General features: G+C 33.9%; 1 protein-coding gene across 2 annotated transcripts in view; it reads right to left on the reverse strand.

Moving 5' to 3' along the window:
- LOC109499722 (protein eyes shut homolog) overlaps nucleotides 1–19,945 on the reverse strand; it is an 866,761-nt gene that overhangs the window by 616,341 nt on the left and 230,475 nt on the right. For both annotated transcript variants that reach the window (XM_045057710.1, XM_045057711.1), the window contains 2 exons: nucleotides 8,195–8,394; nucleotides 3,919–4,010 (listed from right to left, as the gene is read on the reverse strand). In XM_045057710.1, the coding sequence (XP_044913645.1) occupies nucleotides 3,919–4,010; nucleotides 8,195–8,394 (292 nt within the window). The remainder of the gene's footprint in view (nucleotides 1–3,918; nucleotides 4,011–8,194; nucleotides 8,395–19,945) is intronic.

The raw sequence follows: 19,945 nt of genomic DNA on the forward strand, positions 1-19,945 counted from the left end.
TATTATGCCAGTGTATATTTCACCTGATTTAAAAATTCCATATTTTCCTTCCTGCTTTTGTTAAGTTAAGCAATCCACACTCCTTTTTTTAAAAGGGCCATGCTGCTCTGCAGAACATCTTGTCTTTCCTTGTTCTACAAAATAATGAGCTCAGTTACTTTTTCTTGGAGGATATTTGTTTCACTCTTTGTAAGAGTACTTCATCATGGTCTGAGTGAAACCTTGCTATTCTTTTTCTTATATTTCCATAAGAGCATTTGAGGAAAGATGCTTCTCCTATATTCATATTCAAGGGTAATGTCATTCAAGAGAAACAACATAAAAGAGTGTAGAGCTGGGAGTGAAATGTGCAACTACCATTTATCTTTACTTTAAAGAGTATATTAATGGTTAAAAAAAATTATTGGCGACAGCATTCTTGAACTGAGTTAAACTTAAAGATAGATTTTCCCCTTTTACCTCTAGAAGTATATTTTAAAGGTATAGGAAAATAAAATTAATGGAACCCCACTCTTGTTCTTTATAGATGATAATTGCAGACAAAAGCATATTTGTATAAATTTCCCATTACTTCAAATAAATCAAAAACTTGTGAAGAGATATTTCTGAATTTAGAGAACTTAGACCAGATACAGACAGATTATCAACTACTTCTTGATAAAAATTAAAAGCAACAAATTGTAGGTAAGTTGCAAAAAAGTCATAGAACATAGAAAGTGATTTTTTAGTTGTTAAATACCTTTAAAAGTTACTTGTGACGAGGAGAGTGAAAAGTATATGTTCTTGGGATTTTTAAATGTTTTACATTTAATGTTTCTTTTATTTAAAATTTTTTTTAATTTTTTTTTTTTTTTTTGACAGAGAGTGAGTGAGTCAGGCACAGAAAGCGAGGGCGACACAGAACCCAAAGCAGGCTCCAGGCTCTGAGCAGTCAGCACAGAGCCCAAGCGGGGCCTGAATTCATGAACTGTGAAATCACGACCTGAGCTGAAGTCAGGCGCTTAGCCTACTGAGTCACCCAGGTACCCCTTAATGCTTCTTTTAAAGAAGATTTTAAATAGTATGTTGTCACTTTTAAAACACTGACTGGACATATTATAGTAGAAAATAATGATCAGGTTAGAAGGCAGAGGGTCATGGTTCTAATCTTGCCCTCCGTTAAAAAGAAAACCACAGGCTAAAAATAGTGTCACTTAGGCCAAGTCAGCAAAGAGTTACTACCTAAACTAACTGCAGTTTTAACCCCCTGGAATATAACCTTTAACCAGTCAACATGTAATTCTTGATCAATACTAGGAAATTTACTGATAGACCCTTTCTATTCCTCTTTGGAGGGTAACCTTGCCTAAACAATGTATTCCTTGTTAATAAATTCCTCTTTTTAATGCCCTCTCTCTGCCTTTAAAAATCTTTCTTTTGTTTGGGGCTCCTGGGTGACTAGCAGGTTGAGTATTCGACTCTTGATTTCAGCACGGGTCATGATCCCAGGATCATGGGATTGGGACCCGTGTCAGGCTCAGTGCTGAGTGTGAAGCCTGCTTAAGATTCTCTCTCTCTCCCTCTCTAGCGCTCTCACCAGCTCACAGGTGCACTTGATCTCTCTAAAAGAAAAAATAATTATTTTGTTTACCTCAGCAGAAATCCTCTCTACTTGCTAGAGGGGATGCTGCTCAACTCAAGAATCATTTAATAAGGCCAAACAGATCTTCAAATTTACTCAGCTGAATATTTTTTAACACTTCCTACTGTCTAACAATGTGATCTAGAGGAAGATGTCTACCTTCTCTGAGCCTCAGTTTTCAAATATGCAAAATGAGTGTTATGGACTGAATTATGTCCCCTGCAAAATGCATATGTTGAAGTCCTAACCCCCCAGTGCTTCAGAATGTGACTATATTTGAATATGGGGTTTTTAAAGAGGTAGGAAATTAAAATGAGATGATTGATGTCTTTATACGAAGAGGAATTTAGGATACAGATATACACCAAGGAAAATGATGTGAAGACACAGAGAGAAGACAGCCATCTACAAGACAAGGAGAGAGCCCTCCAAAGAACCAAACCTGCTGACACCTTGATCTCAGCCTTCCAGCCTCCAAAATTGTGAGAAAATCAATTTCTGTTGCTTAAGCAGCCAATCTGTGGTACCTGTTATGGCAGCCTGACCAAACCAATATAATGGGCTTTACCAATCTCACTATGATTACATACAGTTATATGCTGTTTAATGTGTGTGAATTTTGTTCTTACATTAATCCTTCATTGGGCAGGTTATTTAAAATTCTTATCTTCATCTTATCTTGAATATACAGCAGTTCTTTTAGGGTTAAGAGAACAAATTATTTATGTTTCTACAGCATGGATCATAGGGTCTATACCTTAAAATTTATTCATAGGTTTGGAATAAGAGCAGCCTTGGAATTGTGCCATTTTTTCAAAACTATGTCTTTTCCTGTATTTAATCTATCTCTCCATTTTACATCCGGAAAATGTACATAATAATTAGAATTGTTCTTAACAATAAATAAATTCATATATGTTACAAATTTACCACCTGACACATTATTGGTGTCTAATTAACTTTAAGTATGATTACTGTATCCTCAATGATTTTTGTAACTCTTTTGCAACATACCCCAGGCCAGAAATGGTTCTCACATCACTTCTTGTCTGTCTTTGTTTCGTCCAGGGGCTAAAATATGTCTTTTACAACTTATTTTTACTGCTGCCCTAATGCTCATATACCTGGGTAGTCTCTGCCCAGGAAAATTGTTATCTCGGCTAAGATGGAATTTACCAAAGTGCATTGCCCCCAGTGTTAACTATTCAAGAGGTTAAAATGCTAAAAAAAATACATTAAAGGATTCTGTGCTTATATTTTGAGTTAAGCAAAGAAAGTAAGACCTTACTAAATGTATCTTAGAGGTCTTAAAAAGCTCCTGTGTATTTTGAGCAGTCAAAGGTGGTATATGTCATGTAGCCTTTCCTCATTTTAGTTGACAATAGATTGTTTTTTGGTCAGTTTTCTAAAAGATATGAAATTCTTGGAGGACAGAATTTGGAAAGTTCTGGCTGAAAGAGGGTTCAACACCCTTAAAACTTTCCAAATAACTTCTTGCCTCATCCCTGTTTTAGCCTTTTTGCTTTCCTTTTTATTGGATTTAAATAGATAATTATTATTATTAAATAATCAGCTATTGTTGTAACCAAATAACGTATTTTAGTCTCCATAGTGAATTAGGCCTGTGGTATGTGTTTTAAAGTACCATTTAAGTAAAAAACAATAGTAGAGGGAGGCAAAACACATAACACAAAGGTATTAATTCTATATTAAAAAATAAGCTTTGCCGTAAGTCAAGGAAGGATAATTAAGGGAAAACATCATTTTCACTTATCCAGATAGGCAAAATTATACCTGATGTTGGTGAGAGTTTTGGCATAGAGTCACCTTCAAACACAGCTTTTGGGAATAGAGCAATAAATTTTCGTTATTCTATCTTGACTACGGTATAATGAATCATTTTAAATTTCTTCTTTATGTTTTTCTGGATGTTCCAAATTTTCCACAGTGAATATGTTTAACTTTGCTTATCAAAAGAAATACCACTTTATTTGCTTTTTATGATTTCTCTAATTTGAAAATAATATGAAGGTTTAATGACTTCTTTGTAAAGCTGCTTATATAATTTCATAGATAATATAACCCCTTTAACATTCTTTCCTCAGCACTATTTTAAGGACATAGAGAAAAGGCAAAATGGCTTGATAAACATTGATTCACATTCAAGTGCATGTGAATATCTCAGATATCAGGATACTCGGATAACCTCGACTTTAAAGGGCAAAAACAACATCCAGAGGAACAGTCTCTGTTACTTATAATAATGGTAAGTCTACAAGAAAATAGATATATATTACCTGATAAACAGTGTATACTTTTGTCCATCATCCACTTTAATGGTAGTGTTAATGCTTTTCAATTTTGCTTCACCAGCACAGAAAAAGTGGTACTATAAGAAAAAAAAAGTTTCCTTCAGCTTCTCACAACGAAATTGACACATATTTGCATTAGACTTAGAATTTACCAATAGTTTTTATATTGCTTTGGAGACAAAGTGTCTGAAACTTAAGAGAAGTGACAGTTCAGGGTATACAACTAATAAAGTGTAGAATTAAAATAAATAAATGTGTAAGTATTATATACATATACATGCATCATCTATTTGTACATGCACACATACACACAGACACTTCTAGTTTCTGTTCCAATATTCTGGGGAACATGGTTGAGAAAGGCAGCTTTTTCTGCTAGCAGAAAGTGAGTATTATTAGCAAGCTTCCTTACATACTACCAATTGAACAACGTGAAGATTAGTGAATACAGTGTAGAGGGTGATGTTAAAGTCCAAGGAAGGAAACATTGAAGATTATGGAGGTTAACCATTTATTCTAAGCTTCCTGAGGCTAGAGGGGGGGTCTTTGTAGGGTTACTACTAATTGAGCCAAGTTATATTTTAAAAGGGGGCAGATCACGTCTCTAACAGGTACATTTGATCAGGACTCCCTGAGAATTCCACAGGTAGGATTCAGTGACCTATTCACCCTCTTCACAGCATATGTCTGCATGTATATTAGTTATAGTACAGCTACACTTTCCCAGAAAGGGGCTTATCATATCAGCAAGAAATGAAAAACCCACAAATACATTAAAGAAACACAGCTGCATGGTCTTGCATAATTCCTGTGCATCTAGCTATATTTAAGTTGATATACCTAAAACCCACATTGGGTCCAAAGATAAATATTATGCTATATATTTTAATTTTATGATAGATTACAAAAGATTGCAAAAGATTCCTTAAAAAATTATCTACTACAAGTTGGCTTTAAGAAATATGTTAAATAGTATATTTAAATGTTAATGATAAAATGATAAAATGTTAATAATTCCCTTTTATCTCCAAAGCTGTCAAACGAATATAAAATATTTAATGGATCATTCTATTATTTTTACTTGAATCTTTTTATTATAAATAGCTCCTTTATGACATATACAGATATATATGTCACATATAGGTGACATATATAGACACATATATCTATATGACATATATAGACATATATAATATATATTATATATATAAAAGCTACTATTTATTGAGTGATTACTTGGGTGTCACAGAGTTTTAAAACATTTTATAAGTATCAACTGATTCCTTCCTTACAATACAAAGTAAAAAACAAAACTCTATGAAGTAGGAACTATTCTTTTATTAGCTCCATTATTCAGAGATGTAAACTAAAGTAAAGTGATTTGCTGCTAGCCAGGGAGGCACAGTGATTTGCAACACAGACAGTAAGCCTGGTGTCAGGTATTTGAGTCCCAACAATGGATATTATATATGTACTTAACTTCCTTGTTATTAGAGCCAGTAGTGTTTTTAAAAGCCATTTCAAAAAATAAAAATAAAAATTAAGTTTCATATTATTAAACTTTCCTAAAACTTGTGATTTCCTAAAAAGATGGACTAACAATTCTGCATTTCTAGAATAGGTCTTAAATTATGATCACTGCAAAAGTTCAACCATAAATATGTCTTTTTGTGAAAATTGTAATGTAAATGCATTCCCCATATGATTATACTTTTAAAATAGATGAAGAAATTGGAGCATAGTCTCACAAATCATAGTGGAACAAGGAAAATCTTAAAATCATGAAGACAGAGTAACACTGAAATTTCCTTTAAATCATTGCAAGGAAGCAGTGATGTGAGCAGAACGAACATGAATTTTGGATTTACACAACAAAGTAAAAATTCCTTATCTACCATTCTTAAAGGAGTCCTAAGAGCATGTGTAATACTGAACTCTGTGAGAAGCCTCGCTTGTCTGCATGATTTTTGCAAAATGCAGAGACATTTGATTCATGTCCCAGACATCCTTCTACATGTTTATATGCATTTACTTATTTACTCATTGTATTACATTTACTCCCCAACATTTATTCATTTATTAACTTGAGCTTCACAACAATCTTTATTACCTTCATTTTACAAGTGAGTAAATTTAAGCACAAAGTGCTTAAGTGACTTGCAAGTTCTCAAAGCTCCTAAGTAGCAGAGCTGGGCTCCAAACTCTGACTCCATAGATGACGATCTTAATACACTTCTTACGATGGAGCCTTATACATAATTTCAATTCAGTAAATGATAGTAATTATTATTACAGACATGAGTATATATCCTTTGTCATAAAACCTGAATTAAAGAAATTCTACAAGTCTTTTCTCTCATTATGATTTTATAATTTCTCAATGTCTTGATTCAACCTATTGTGAATTTATTTTTAGCCATCTGAAAGTGAAAGGAGTCTCCATCATTCATCATTTCATAAAATATTTCACCCACAATCCTGCAAGTCTCTGGTAGTTCCTCATAATGTCTATGGAGATGTCCACAGTGGTGAGAGGAACGAACTAGCTGAGATGGACACTCAGTTAATGGGAGTTTGCAGCAGAAAATTGTGCTGAGGGGAAACATTTTGAACATGACCAATGATCAATATTATGTGTGTCTTATTATTTTTTATATTTGGTCTCCATATTTTTATGCTTATTATAAGAATAATGGAAAACGTTGGTCTTAGTTGAGGAAAATGCTGTAGAGCAGGGATCAGCAAACTTGAAGATAAGACTGATGTCTGATGATTCATTACTGTGTTCTATTTGTTACAGAATTCTATTTTCTCACTCCTGTTTCGCCTGTTCCTATCATTATCTGTAATCAAGTGGAAGCAATATGAGGAAAATAAAGTGTGTTTTGTTTACCACTGAATCCTCAGAACCAATGACAAAGTGATTGATGATAGATAAATGTTTAACAAATGAGTGAACAAATACATGAATGAGTAAAAATATTACCACTACTAATGCCTACATCTGGCTGATATTTATTAATATCAGACCTTGTACTAAATTACGTATTATGTGTTGTATTACTTAAGAAAGATGAACATTTAAAGAAAGTCAAACTGGTATAACGTGACTTATTTAAATTATAACTATTTCATGGAAATTCACATATTTAATCACATCATAAAAGAAATGATAGATAAAAATACAGTGTTATATTGAATATTTTAGGCTATGTTGAGTTAATTACTTTATTGCAGTGATGATTTGGATGGCTTCCTTAATCTGGGTATTTACCACAGGAATAGGAGTTGATGGGTTATGATAGAACAGTACTGAAAAAAGAGCATACACTTTCAACTCAAAGTCAGCCTTATAATTTAGTGTTTATTAGTTGTGTGATCTTGGAATTTTAATTTTTTTTTAATGTTTATATTTGAGAGAGAGAGAGATGCAAGCAGGGAAGGGGAAGAGAGAGAGAGAGAAGGAGACACAGAATTTAAACCAAGCTCCAGGCTCCAAGCTGTCAGCAAAGAGCCCAATGCTGGACTTGAACTTGGGAATAGTGATATCAGAGCTGAAGTCAGATGCTTAACTGACTGAGCCACCCATGTGCCCCTGATCTTGGACTTTTAAAAGAAGTTGTTATAAAGACTACCAAGTGTTAAATCCATGATCTCAAACATTTTGATCTCAAAATCTCTTTGTGCTCTTAAAAATTATTGAGGACCCCAAAGAGTTTTTGTTTACTAGGTTATATTTATCAATATTTATAATATTAAAATTAAAACAAACATTTTTAAAATACAAAAATGTGGAAGTACACATTACATTAGTGATCAGAAAGATGACATCATCACATGCCATGCAGCCTCTGGAAAACTCCACTGTATATTTATGAGAATGAGAGTAAAAAAAGGCAAATAACAGTATCATTAAGATAGCTTTTCCTTAAGGATCCTCTGAAAAAATCTTTGGGCTCCCAAGATCACATATTCCACTAAAGCTACAAAAAATGGTAGCAGTTACTATCACTGGGATTTTGGGAAACATAATAACAGAAAAACGTTAAAAATAAAAAGAAAAGAAGAGAATGATAGCTATTCAAAGTATATACTATTTTGAAATATAAATACTGAATATGAAAGAATTACAAAAACAGAACACACAGCTTAGTGGTGATTATAAAAGACATATTTTAGATAAAATTTTATTTTGACAATAACCACTAAAAGAATCAGACTTTCTAAAATTCCTTTAAATGAAATAAATATAATGACTTACCTTTAAAGTACCATTTTCAATAAATAATTGAATAAAAAACTCATCAACTGAATTTGAGTCTTGCTTGATATAGAGCAGGAGTCCATAGGAGTTGAAGGTATGAAATTCTAGTGATACGTTACTTTGTGGACTTAACAACACATTCCGAAATTCTAGATAGGAATCTCCATAATAACAAATACATCTGAAATCTGTGGAGTCTGAAAGAAAATACAATTTAGATTGGAATTGAATGTTCAATAGTTGGGTTTCATATTAACATTAGCATATCTTCTAAAGTGGCTCATACATGACTATTTTCTGCCTGTTACAAGCCCAGGTACCTGTTTCCTTTGCCATAGTCACAGTGGTTTGTCATAATTTCTATGAATTGGGGGCTTTACGATCAAATCTCACTGGATGTCTAGATGATTAATCTTCAACAGGGCATTCACTTCCATTTTACGTTACAGGTCAACAGAAATAGGAACATTTTCTAATGATGTCCTTATTCATTGTATATACATGACGGTATCAAATTTTGATTTATGTCAGTCATTACTGTTAATTTGATTGTGTGGCTTTTGAGGGCCAACAGACTATTTAGAAGTAAAGGAACTGTCATCCTTCTGTAGCAACACTTTTACCCGAACTTCTTTTTTTATTATTTTTTTTAATTTTTTTTTAATTTTTTTTTCAACTTTTATTTATTTTTGGGAGAGAGAGAGAGAGCATGAACGGGGGAGGGGCAGAGAGAGAGGGAGACACAGAATCGGAAGCAGGCTCCAGGCTCTGAGCCATCAGCCCAGAGCCTGACGCGGGGCTTGAACTCACAGACCACGAGATCGTGACCTGGCTTAAGTCAGACGCTTAACCGACTGCGCCACCCAGGCGCCCCTACCCGAACTTCTTTAAAAATCATCACTTGCATGTTATCTTTCTTTTTCTCATCTTCTGAATATTTTAATTAGCCTCAATTTTATTTTTTATTAAAAATTTTTAATTTTAATTAGCCTCAATTTTTTTTATTAAAAAATGTTTAACGTTTATTTATTATTGAGCGACAGAGAAAGAGACAAAGCATGAACATGGGAGGGGCAGAGAGAGGAGACACAGAATACAAAGCAGGCTCCAGGCTCTGAGTTGCCAGCACAGAGCCTGACACAAGGCTCGAACTCACAAACTGCAAGATCATGACCTGAGTTGAAGTTGGACACTTAACCGACTGAGGCACCCAGGCGCCCCAATTAGCCTCAATCTTTTAAATGAAACATAGACATTTTGAACAAAATACTTTGACAATTCGCATTTCTTAAATTTATAAATATATGATTAATGAAACAGCTTTTTTCTCTGGATAAGATACTTTATATTATTAAAAGTTACTTTTGTTTGATAAAAACTTGACTGATTGATGATATTCTTGTAATAATGGATATGAGTTATCTGCTTTCACTTCTTTCCTTCTGCTCCTCCTTCTGTGATACACACACATATAAACTCCCTTTGAAACTTCTAAATTGGGGAGAAGGAGCCAAGATGGCAGAATAGCATGGAAGTTTTGTGTGTGTCTCACATCCATGAAATACAGCCAGACCAACATTAAACCATCCTACACACCTAGAAAACTGATTGGAAGATTAACACAACAATCTGCACAACCTGAACCACAGAATTCAGCAGGTATGCGACATGAAGAGCTGAATTTGGGAAGCCAGAAGCCGCAAAAGGAATTCACCCCAAAAGAAAGAGCACAAAGAAACGACAGCCAGGGATTTAACCAACACAGATACAAGCAAGATAACTGAACCAGAATTTAGAATCACGATAATATGAAGACTAGCTGGAGTCAAATATAGACTAGACTCCCTTTCTGCAAAGATTAAAGATGTAAAAAAACACCCAGAATGAAATTAAAAGTGCTATAACTAAGCTGCAATCATGGATGGATGCAGAGGCGGCAAGGATGGACAAAGCAGAACAGAGAATCAGCGATATAGAGGACAAACTTATAGAGAATAATGAAGAAGAAAAAAGAGAGATTAAGGCAAAAGAGCACAATTTAAGAATTACAGAAATCAGTGACTCATTAAAAAGGAACAACATCAGAATCATAGGGGTCCCAGAGGAGGAAGAGAGAGAAAGAGGGGTAGAAGGGTTATGTGAGCAAATCATAGCAGGAAACTTTCCTAACCTGGGGAAAGACACAGACATCAAAATCCAGGAAGCACAGAGGACTCCCATTAGAGTCAACAAAAACCGACCATCAACAAGGCATATCATAGTCAAATTCACAAAATACTCAGGCAAGGAGAGACTCATGAAAGCAGCAAGGGAAAAAAAGTCCCTAACCTACAAGGGAAGACAGATCAGGTTTGCAGCAGACCTACCACAAACACTTGGCAGGCCAGGAAGGAGTGGCAGGATATATTCAGTGTGCTGAATCAGAAAAATATGCAGCCAAGAATTCTTTATCCAGCAACGCTGTCCTTCAAAAGAGAAGGAGAGATAAAAAGTTTCCCAGACAAACAAAAATTAAAGGAGTTTATGACCACTAAACCAGCCCTGCAAGAAATTTTAAGGGGGAACTCTCTGAGGGGAGAGTTCTACCCAAAGCAATCTACATATTGAATGCAATCCTTATCAAAGTAACACCAGCATTCTTCACAGAACTAGAACAAATAATCCTAAAATTGGTATGGAACCAGAAAATACCCCGAATAGCCAAAGCAATCTTGAAAAAGAAGACCAAAGCAGGAGGCATCACAATCCCAGACTTCAAACTCTACTACAAAGCTGTAATCATCAAGACAGTATGGTATTGCCACAAGAATAGACACTCAGATCAATGGAATAGAATAGAGAACACAGAAATGGACCCACAAACGTATGGCCAACTAATCTTTGACAAAGGGAAAGAATATCCAATGGAATAAAGACAGTCTCTTCAGCAAGTGGTGCTGGGAAAACTGGACAGCGACATGCAGAAGAATGAACCTGGACCACTTTCTTACACCATACACAAAAATAAACTCAAAATGGATGAAAGACCTCAGTGTAAGACAGGAAGCCATCAAAATCCTCGAGGAGAAAGCAGGCAAACCCTCTTTGATCTTGGCCTCAGCAACTTCTTACTCAACACGTCTCCAGAGGCAAGTGAAACAAAAGCAAAAGTGAACTACTGGGACCTCATCAAAATAAAAAGCTTCTGCACAGTAAAGGAAACAATCAGCAAAACTAAAAGGCAACCGACAGAATGGGAGAAGATATGTGCAAATCACATATCAGATAAGGGGTTAGTATCCAAAATCTACAAAGAACTTATCAAACTCAACACCCAAAAAACAAATAATCCAGTGAAGAAATGGGTGAAAGACATGATAGACACTTATCCAAAGAAGGCATCCAGATGGCCAACCAACACATGAAAAAATGTTCAACATCACTCATCATCAGGGAAATACAAATCAAAACCACAATGAGATACCACCTCACACCTGTCAGAATGGCTAACATTAATAACTCCGGCAACAACAGATGTTGGCGAGGATGTGAAGAAAGAGGATCTCTTTTGCATTACTGGTGGGAATGCAAACTGGTACAGCCGCTCTGGAAAACAGTATGGAGGTTCCTCAAAAAACTAAAAATAGAACTACCCCATAACCCAGCAATTGCACTACTAGGCATTTATCCACGGGATACAGGTGTGCTGTTTTGAAGGGACACATGCACCCCCACGTTTATACCAGCACTATCAACAATAGCCAAAGTATGGAAAGAGCCCAAATGTCCCTCGATGGATAAATGGATAAAGAAGATGTGGTATATGTATACAATGGAGTATTACTCGGCAATCAAAAAGAATGAAATCTTGCCATTTGCAACTACGTGGATGGAGGTATTATGCTGGAGTGTATTATGCTGGAGGGTATTATGCTAAGTGAAATTAGTCAGAGAAAGACAAAAATCATATGACTTCATTCATATGAGGACTTTAAGAGACAGGGGCGCCTGGGTGGCTCAGCCGGTTAAGCGTCTGACTTCAGCTCAGGTCACGATCTCGCGGTCCGCGAGTTCGAGCCCCGCGTCCGGCTCTGGGCTAATGGCTCAGAGCCTGGAGCCTGCTTCCGATTCTGTGTCTCCCTCTCTCTCTGCCCCTCCCCCATTCATGCTGTGTCTCTCTCTGTCTCAAAAATAAATAAAAGTTAAAAAAAAATTAAAAAAAAAAAGAGACAAAACAGATGAACATAAAATAAGGGAAATAAAAATAATATAAAAACAGGGAGGGGGACAAAACAGAAGAGACTCATAAATATGGAAAACAAACTGAGGGTTCCTGGAGGGGTTGTAGGAGGGGGGATGGGCTAAATGGGTAAGGGGCATTAAGGGATCTACTCCTGAAATCATTGCTTCACTATATGCTAACTAATTTGGATGTAAATTTTAAAAAATAAAAAATAAAGTTAAAAAAACCTTTTAAATTGGTTATTCTTTTATAATTAATACAAAAAATTATTCATGAAACTGTAAGTTTTATTTTGCTGTCCACCATAGGATAATATTTTTTTAAAATCTGTACTTTAAATCTTTTATAGTTTATATTCTATGTGGAGTATTTTTTTTTAATTTTCAATAGAGCTTTAGAAATATTCATTGTGTTAATTCTTCAAACTTGTGAAACACTCTGAGGAAATAATTAGCTAAACCTCAAAGAATGTCTTCCAGAAAACATGTGTACTTTTTAAACATAAAAGCATATGAGTTTTTTTTTAAAAATTCATTAGTGAAAGTGGCTCAAAGACTGAAAATATTAACAATTTTTACATCCTAATTGCTTTAGTTGTTACCTGAAATAGATATGTATTCCCTGTAGATTTTAATGATGATGTTGAATGCATAGTACCATAAAATTTCACATATTAAATAATTTGAAAAAGGTTTCAGTCATTTACTTGCATGAATTAGGAATGGAGAGAAACATCCATTTGATTTAAAGTTCAAAATGTGAAAGAGCATAAACTATTTTCAGACAACAACTAATATTACAACATGAACAGACCCAAAATTGGTGAAATGAAGAAACTACTATTTATTTTTGAGCACTTTGGAAAGATATAGTTCAACTGAGAATAGCAAACTCAAAAATTCTTTCAATTTATTATTTTTTGTTTTTTTATGGAGTAATTTTTAACACTTAAGTGGCTTTGTCATCATGTGATAAGTGCTTTATACAAAAAGCCACACATGCATCTATTTGTAAGCCACATGAGGTCAAGAGCCACATACATTTGTTTCATCATTTTATCCCAAGTTTTTAGTCTATCCCTGATTTTCTTAAGCATGTGAAACCTTACTATCTCTTATAGAAATTATAACTGTTTTTGTTTAAATGTGGTTGGAAAATTTTATTGTTATTTTAAAAATCAGGAAATATTTTATATAGAGTATCTGACCATATTTCTAGTGTTTCTATTAACAGGCATGGATATAGGTATTTTTTTACATTAGCAAAAATATTAATCCAATAAAAAAGTGGTGATAGTAAGCACAGAAGAGCTTTATTAAGAAAGGTAAGTGTAGAGACTATTACCAGTGATGAGCTAGAATAAAATAGTAATGTCATACATTTTACATTATCTAGAATTAAATTATAAGTTCCTGTCTTTCAGTTTTCATTTTTCCAAATAGGAAGAATCTTTATCTGAATTCTATGTCCTCATATTATAATTACAACTTTGAATGAGTTTGCATGCTTTTGGTATATATAACCAGAAAACCCAATTCAAAGTAACTTCAGCAATAAAGAAATTCAATGGCTTAAGTAAAAGGAAGTTCAAGAATAGGGTGGGCTTTCAGTTGGATGACTTTCACATTGACTCTAAAAAGCTCAGCTGGTTCCTCATAAGAGACCTACATTTCCTTTGTCTCTCCATTCTACTATTCACATGGTAAGCTTTAATCTGAGATTTGTTTCTCTTCTGATTCTAACATGGTGGCCAGTGGTGGTTTAAATGACATACTTCCACATTTGTGTCCAATCACTCAGTTTCTTATATTTTCAAGAGATGAAGCACTCAGTTTCTTGATTTTCAAGAGAGGAAGAATTTTCCAAGTGTAGAATAAACCTTTCCTAGCAGTTAACTGGCTAGAACTGGTCACAGATGAAGCTTTCCACTGGAAGAATAGGGTGAGTTTCTACTGAGACCTGCAGGAGGTGGGGGTGTTAACAGTGAACAACATTGGTATTCTGCTGGAAAGAATACAAGTGTTTCCTGAGATTCATGCCTTATTTCCTGGCTAATAGTTGATTGGCAGATTCAAAGACTCAAAGTGCTCTATTACATGTCCAAGCTAGAACCCTTTCATCTCCAACTTCCTTTGCTTCTTCTTTGGATAAGGTAGTTCCTGACTTCATTTCTAACAGCACATGTTTGGTGTAAGGATGAGTCTAGCCACACACACACACACACACACACACACACACACACACACACACACACACACTATATATATATATATATATATATATATATATATATACATATATATATATATATATAAACATACATATATTTAATTGTTGCTAGGTAGACAGTTGCCAAAACTTGTTTGGCATCTAAAAATTTGCATAGTGACCCATAGCCATTCCCACTGAATGAAGAAGATAAAGGAAATTTTAAAGTAGTTTTAGTGAAAAATCATAAGCCAGTAACCCTGCCCTCCTCTACTGCACAACGAAGAATTTTAAATATATTAAAACAGAACTAACATATTTTAGAAGAATATAATAATACAGACTGTGAGGCATACATAAATATTTAAGTTAGAACAAACAAAACCCATGTGTATAATAATCAATTCTTTGATAAGTTGTAAACAAATACTCCAACAGCATGTTTTCCTTTTAATGAAAAACAATTTTAAAAAGTATAGGATTCTCAATTTGAGACATTTTTTGGTTTCTTGGTTAGTAGATCACAAAATACAAAATAGATTTTAAATAACAGACTCATTTTCATAGTTAGAGTTCTACATACAAAATTAAATGTCAAAGTTGGAATCTTAAGTAGAAAACTGAATACTAAGCTTATCTACAAGATGGTTTGATAATGACTCTATGATTGAATAGTATAAAGACATGTACTATTTAATTCTACTTCCAATAAATTATTAATATCAGTATAAACCATGAATAATCATTCAAAGAAAAAGTGATAATGCTTTCTGGAGTATGTATTGCTAACTAAATGTTAAATAATTCACAATTAAAATGCAAAAAGGCATTTTATTTATTTCATATATCTTTGAAGTAATAATGGAAGAAAATAATAGTGGATATTTGTGATATGTGTATATATGCAAAGTTTTCTATTAAATTAACTATTAATGTGAGAAAAGACTATATGTATAACACTTAAATATAATTCATATAGGAAGATACACTAGACTGTTTATTAAGAAACACTGAGGCTTGGGGTGCCTGGGTGGCTCAGTCGGTTAAGCATCCCACTTTGACTCAGGTCATGATCCCGTGGTTAGTGACTTTGAGCCCCACATGGGGCTCTGTCCAGATAGCTCAGAGCCTGGAGCCTGCTCTGGATTCTGTGTCTCCTTCTCTCTCTACCCCTCCCCACTCACGCTCTGTGTCTCTCTCAAAAAATGAAATGAAATACTGAGCCTTGATTCTTCTACCAGTAATCAAATCAGACACCATGTATTAGCTACAGAAACTCTGTGACTTACTTCTCTTCATTTTTATTATTTCTAGAATTAGCTTGGATTTTATCACTACAAAATACTTAATATTTTTAATACTTTATACTTCCATGTTCTACAAATTGTGTTTAATTCACCTTAAAATCCAACTTTATACAATCCATTTAAATTCATCTCAATTAGCTTAATATCTACTAATAAAGCAAGAGGAAAGAAGAAAATTAACATTTACACTCTTTACTATGTGCCAGGTTTTGTTAAATACTCATGCTTCTTAAAATGCTATAGTTTTTCTTCCTGGCAATTTAAAGATTCATGCCATTAGAAAATGCTTTTGTAGGAACTAAGCATATTTCAAAATAAATTAAGAAATATTTGTTTCTTTCACAGATTTTTTAGGCTGATTAGTCCATGTACTGTTAGTCAATGACATAATTTATATAGCAAGTATTCATCGTAAAATGCAAGAAAAAAAAGTTTATAAAATAATACTGAAAAAAAATCCAGAGTATTTAGTTTAAGACTGGCAGACACCTCTCACTGTGTCATTATCAAAGGAAATGTATGATAAATACGAGCCGAGAAACAGATTTCAAGAAAATAGATGACTGCAAAGGAAGCTAAGAGAGAACTAGTCAAATAGTTTAATAATATTTTTTTTCTGAAAGCAATTAACAATCCTTTGGAAAGGAAGCACAACACCCATAATCACTATATTTTCCTTTTACCAGCAATTAGAAATAGATTATCAGCAGAGAAAATTCTTTTAATAGCCACTCCTAAGGACAGGAAGTAACTCTTAAAACACAAATCAAATCATGCCACTCTCCTGCTTAAAAACATTTTTTTTTTTTTTGCTTATGACAGAATTGTTCAGGACTTACTCTGTACAGAATCTTTCCAAACTTTCTTTTTCCTCCTTTTGACTTTTAATGTGGAATACCAATTATGCTAGGATAACTTACAGAGCAGTCATCCTTCCTATACTCACCTGCATTACCAGTTCCATCATACATCATCCTTCGTGTACATGGGTTCTGTTTCCAGGATCATTATCCAATTCATTGGACAAATACTGACTTAATTCGTCTAGTTTTATGACGTCTTGATTTTGAATAGGGCAAGTCTTGCATATCCTCCTTCCTTAGGATTGTGCTACATACTGTTTACCTTGTGCCTTTTGGTATAAATATTGGAACCAATACATGTGAAAAATCTTACTAAATTACATAAAAACTCCTATTAATAACTCATTTAAATTCTATGATTTCATAAGAAAAATGTATAACTAGTTGATGTATTTGTGATATTTTTTCTTCCTACACATGGGCATGGTATGTCTTCACTTTACAGGGGATTCTAAAATATTTTTATTATAATTTTGTAACTTTTCTTCATAAAGGTCAGATGTGTATTTTCTTAGGTTAACTTCTAGAAACGTTAGCAATGTGTTGCTATTTTAAATAGTTGTTTGTAACATCACGTATTTAACGACTTACGTTGGTATACTAAAATGCAATTGACTTGTATGTTGAGAAACCTTGTTGAACTCCCCTATTTTTAGTAATACTGTATCATTTGTGAGTAGTGAAATTTTCATTCTTTTGTTCATAATTCTTAAACTATCTTATTAGCGTATTACAGTACCTAGGAGTATCAGAAAAAAAACTCAATTGACATAATGATAATGATATTCTTTTTCCTATTTTGCAGAGATTTTTAAGGTTTCACCTTTGAGTATAATACTTTGCTCTTCTACTGTGATATCTTTTAACCCATTAAGGAATTTTCCTTCTATTTGTAGTTTTCTGAAATTTTTCCAGGACTTAAAATTAAATTTTATCAGCTTTTCACTTACTAATATGCTTATATTGTGAGTAACTTTGATAGTCTAATATTAATAAATATTAATATTTATTTTATCTTTGAAATAAATCCAATTTGCTTATGTTGTATGTACATATATGAATTTCCTTGGAAAGAATTCATGTTTAGGACATTTGCATCTAGGATGATGATTGAGATGGATTTTGAATTTTCATTTTTCATGGTACCCTTCTGATTTTCATACTAAAGTTTTACTTAGCTCCATTAAATAAATTGGGCAACATGAATTTCAATTTCTAATCTTTGGAAGTGTTTTGTTTACTTACCACCCAAAATCTGAATCAAACTATAAAATTATGAATTGCAAAACATTCTAAAAGATCTCATTGAATGTACTAATTAGGAATCAGAATGTTATAGTAAACAAAATAGTGGTCTGCAAGGAGATTTTCTTTTTAATTTGGTCACTTTGTGTTACCCTAGAGAAGGAATTTCACCTTTCTACTTCCCCATCTCTACCCATTATATTCGGGTAGCACCTATTCTGAAATTGTTATTACAATAGATCTGAACTTTTGAGTTCAATTATGCACTTTTTCACTTAAAATCATAGGATCTTAGATTAATATTTTAACCATCTTGAGGCTCTTGGCTTCTTCATCAATGCAATGGGAATAACAAAGTTGTTCCACTATAATATATGTGGAATTGCTAGATAAAGAATTTGCTCCAGTCTGTATAGTAGTCCTCCCTCATCTATGAGGGATATGTTCCAAGACACCCAGTGGATGCCTGAAACCCAAGACAGTAATGAACCCCATATGCAGTATTTTTTCCCTATATATACATACAAATGATAAAGTTTATCAATTAGGCACAGTAAGAGATCAGCAATAATACTAATAAAATAAAACAATTATAACAAAATACTAAAATAAAAGTTGTATGAATGAGGTCTCTACCTCTCAAAATATCTTACTGTACTCTACTCATCCTTCCCATGACGATGTGAGATGATAAAATGCCTACATGATGGGATAAAGTGAGGTGAATGCCAGAGGCACTGTGATACAGGGGTAGGCTATTACTGGCTTTCTGACATATGTTAGTAGGAGGATCATCTGCTTCCAGACCACAGTTGACCACAGGTAACTAAAACTGCAGATAGCCAGACTGCAAATAATGGGAGACTACTGTATTTGGGAAAGAAATCTCTTACAATGAAACACAAAAGCTTTGCAACTAAAACTTATTTTTAAAATAGCTGTTACATGTATGTGCTCTACATTATTCTCAGACATATATTTAGAAAGGTCTGAAGCACTTGGTATTGCCACATTAAGCAGATCTGGGTAGAACCCTAAGGATTCCAAGGTGGTATGTAACAGGGCTGCTATGAGATCCAGAAGTGTCCTGTTATTCACATAATAACAGGAGCAGTTCACATTTTACAAGAGCAAAACATCTGAATAAAACTAAAGATGTAATTTTAACCAATAATGATAATGCATATTATTTATTCTTCACATAGCACCTTTTTAAAAGTTTATTTATTTTTTTGAATAATCTCTACAGACAGCATGGGGTTCAAACTCACAACCCCGAGATCAAGAGTTGCATGCTCTTCCAACTGAGCTAGCTAGGCAGGTGCCCCCACATAGAACCTTTACACGCATCATCTAATTTTATTCTCACCTCAATCTGGGAAACATGAAAGGCCAATGTTCTTATGAGCTCTATATTTTTACCTAAAAAACTGAGGCTAAGGGAAGGTAATTTGATCAAAGTTGTAGATCTCAGAAATTGGTTGGGGAGCCCGGGTGGCTTAGTCGGTTGAGTGACCGACTTCGGCTCAGGTCATGATCTCACAGTTTGTGATTTCCAGCCCCATGTAAGGCTCTGTGCTGACAGCTCGGTGCCTGCTTCAGATCATGTGTCTCCCTCTCTCTCTCTCTGCCCCTCCCCCACTCATTCTCTCTCTCTGCCTCAGAAATAAACATTAAAAAAAAATAATAGTAAATTAAAAAAAAATTGGCTTCTGTCATCAAAGCACATGTTCTTTGACACTAATTTTATCCTCTGCGAACAAAGCTGCTTATGAATTATTTTAAACATATATTCTTTGAATTATTTTTAAAAAGTACTCATTTGTAAGAGGTCCAGTGTGAATCCTTATATTGCATTCTTAGATTCTCTGTAATGTGGGAGAATAGTGTAATGTAGTGTAGT

This window comes from Felis catus, chromosome B2 (assembly GCF_018350175.1).
Source record: "Felis catus isolate Fca126 chromosome B2, F.catus_Fca126_mat1.0, whole genome shotgun sequence".
NCBI classification, from domain to species: Eukaryota; Metazoa; Chordata; class Mammalia; order Carnivora; family Felidae; genus Felis; species Felis catus.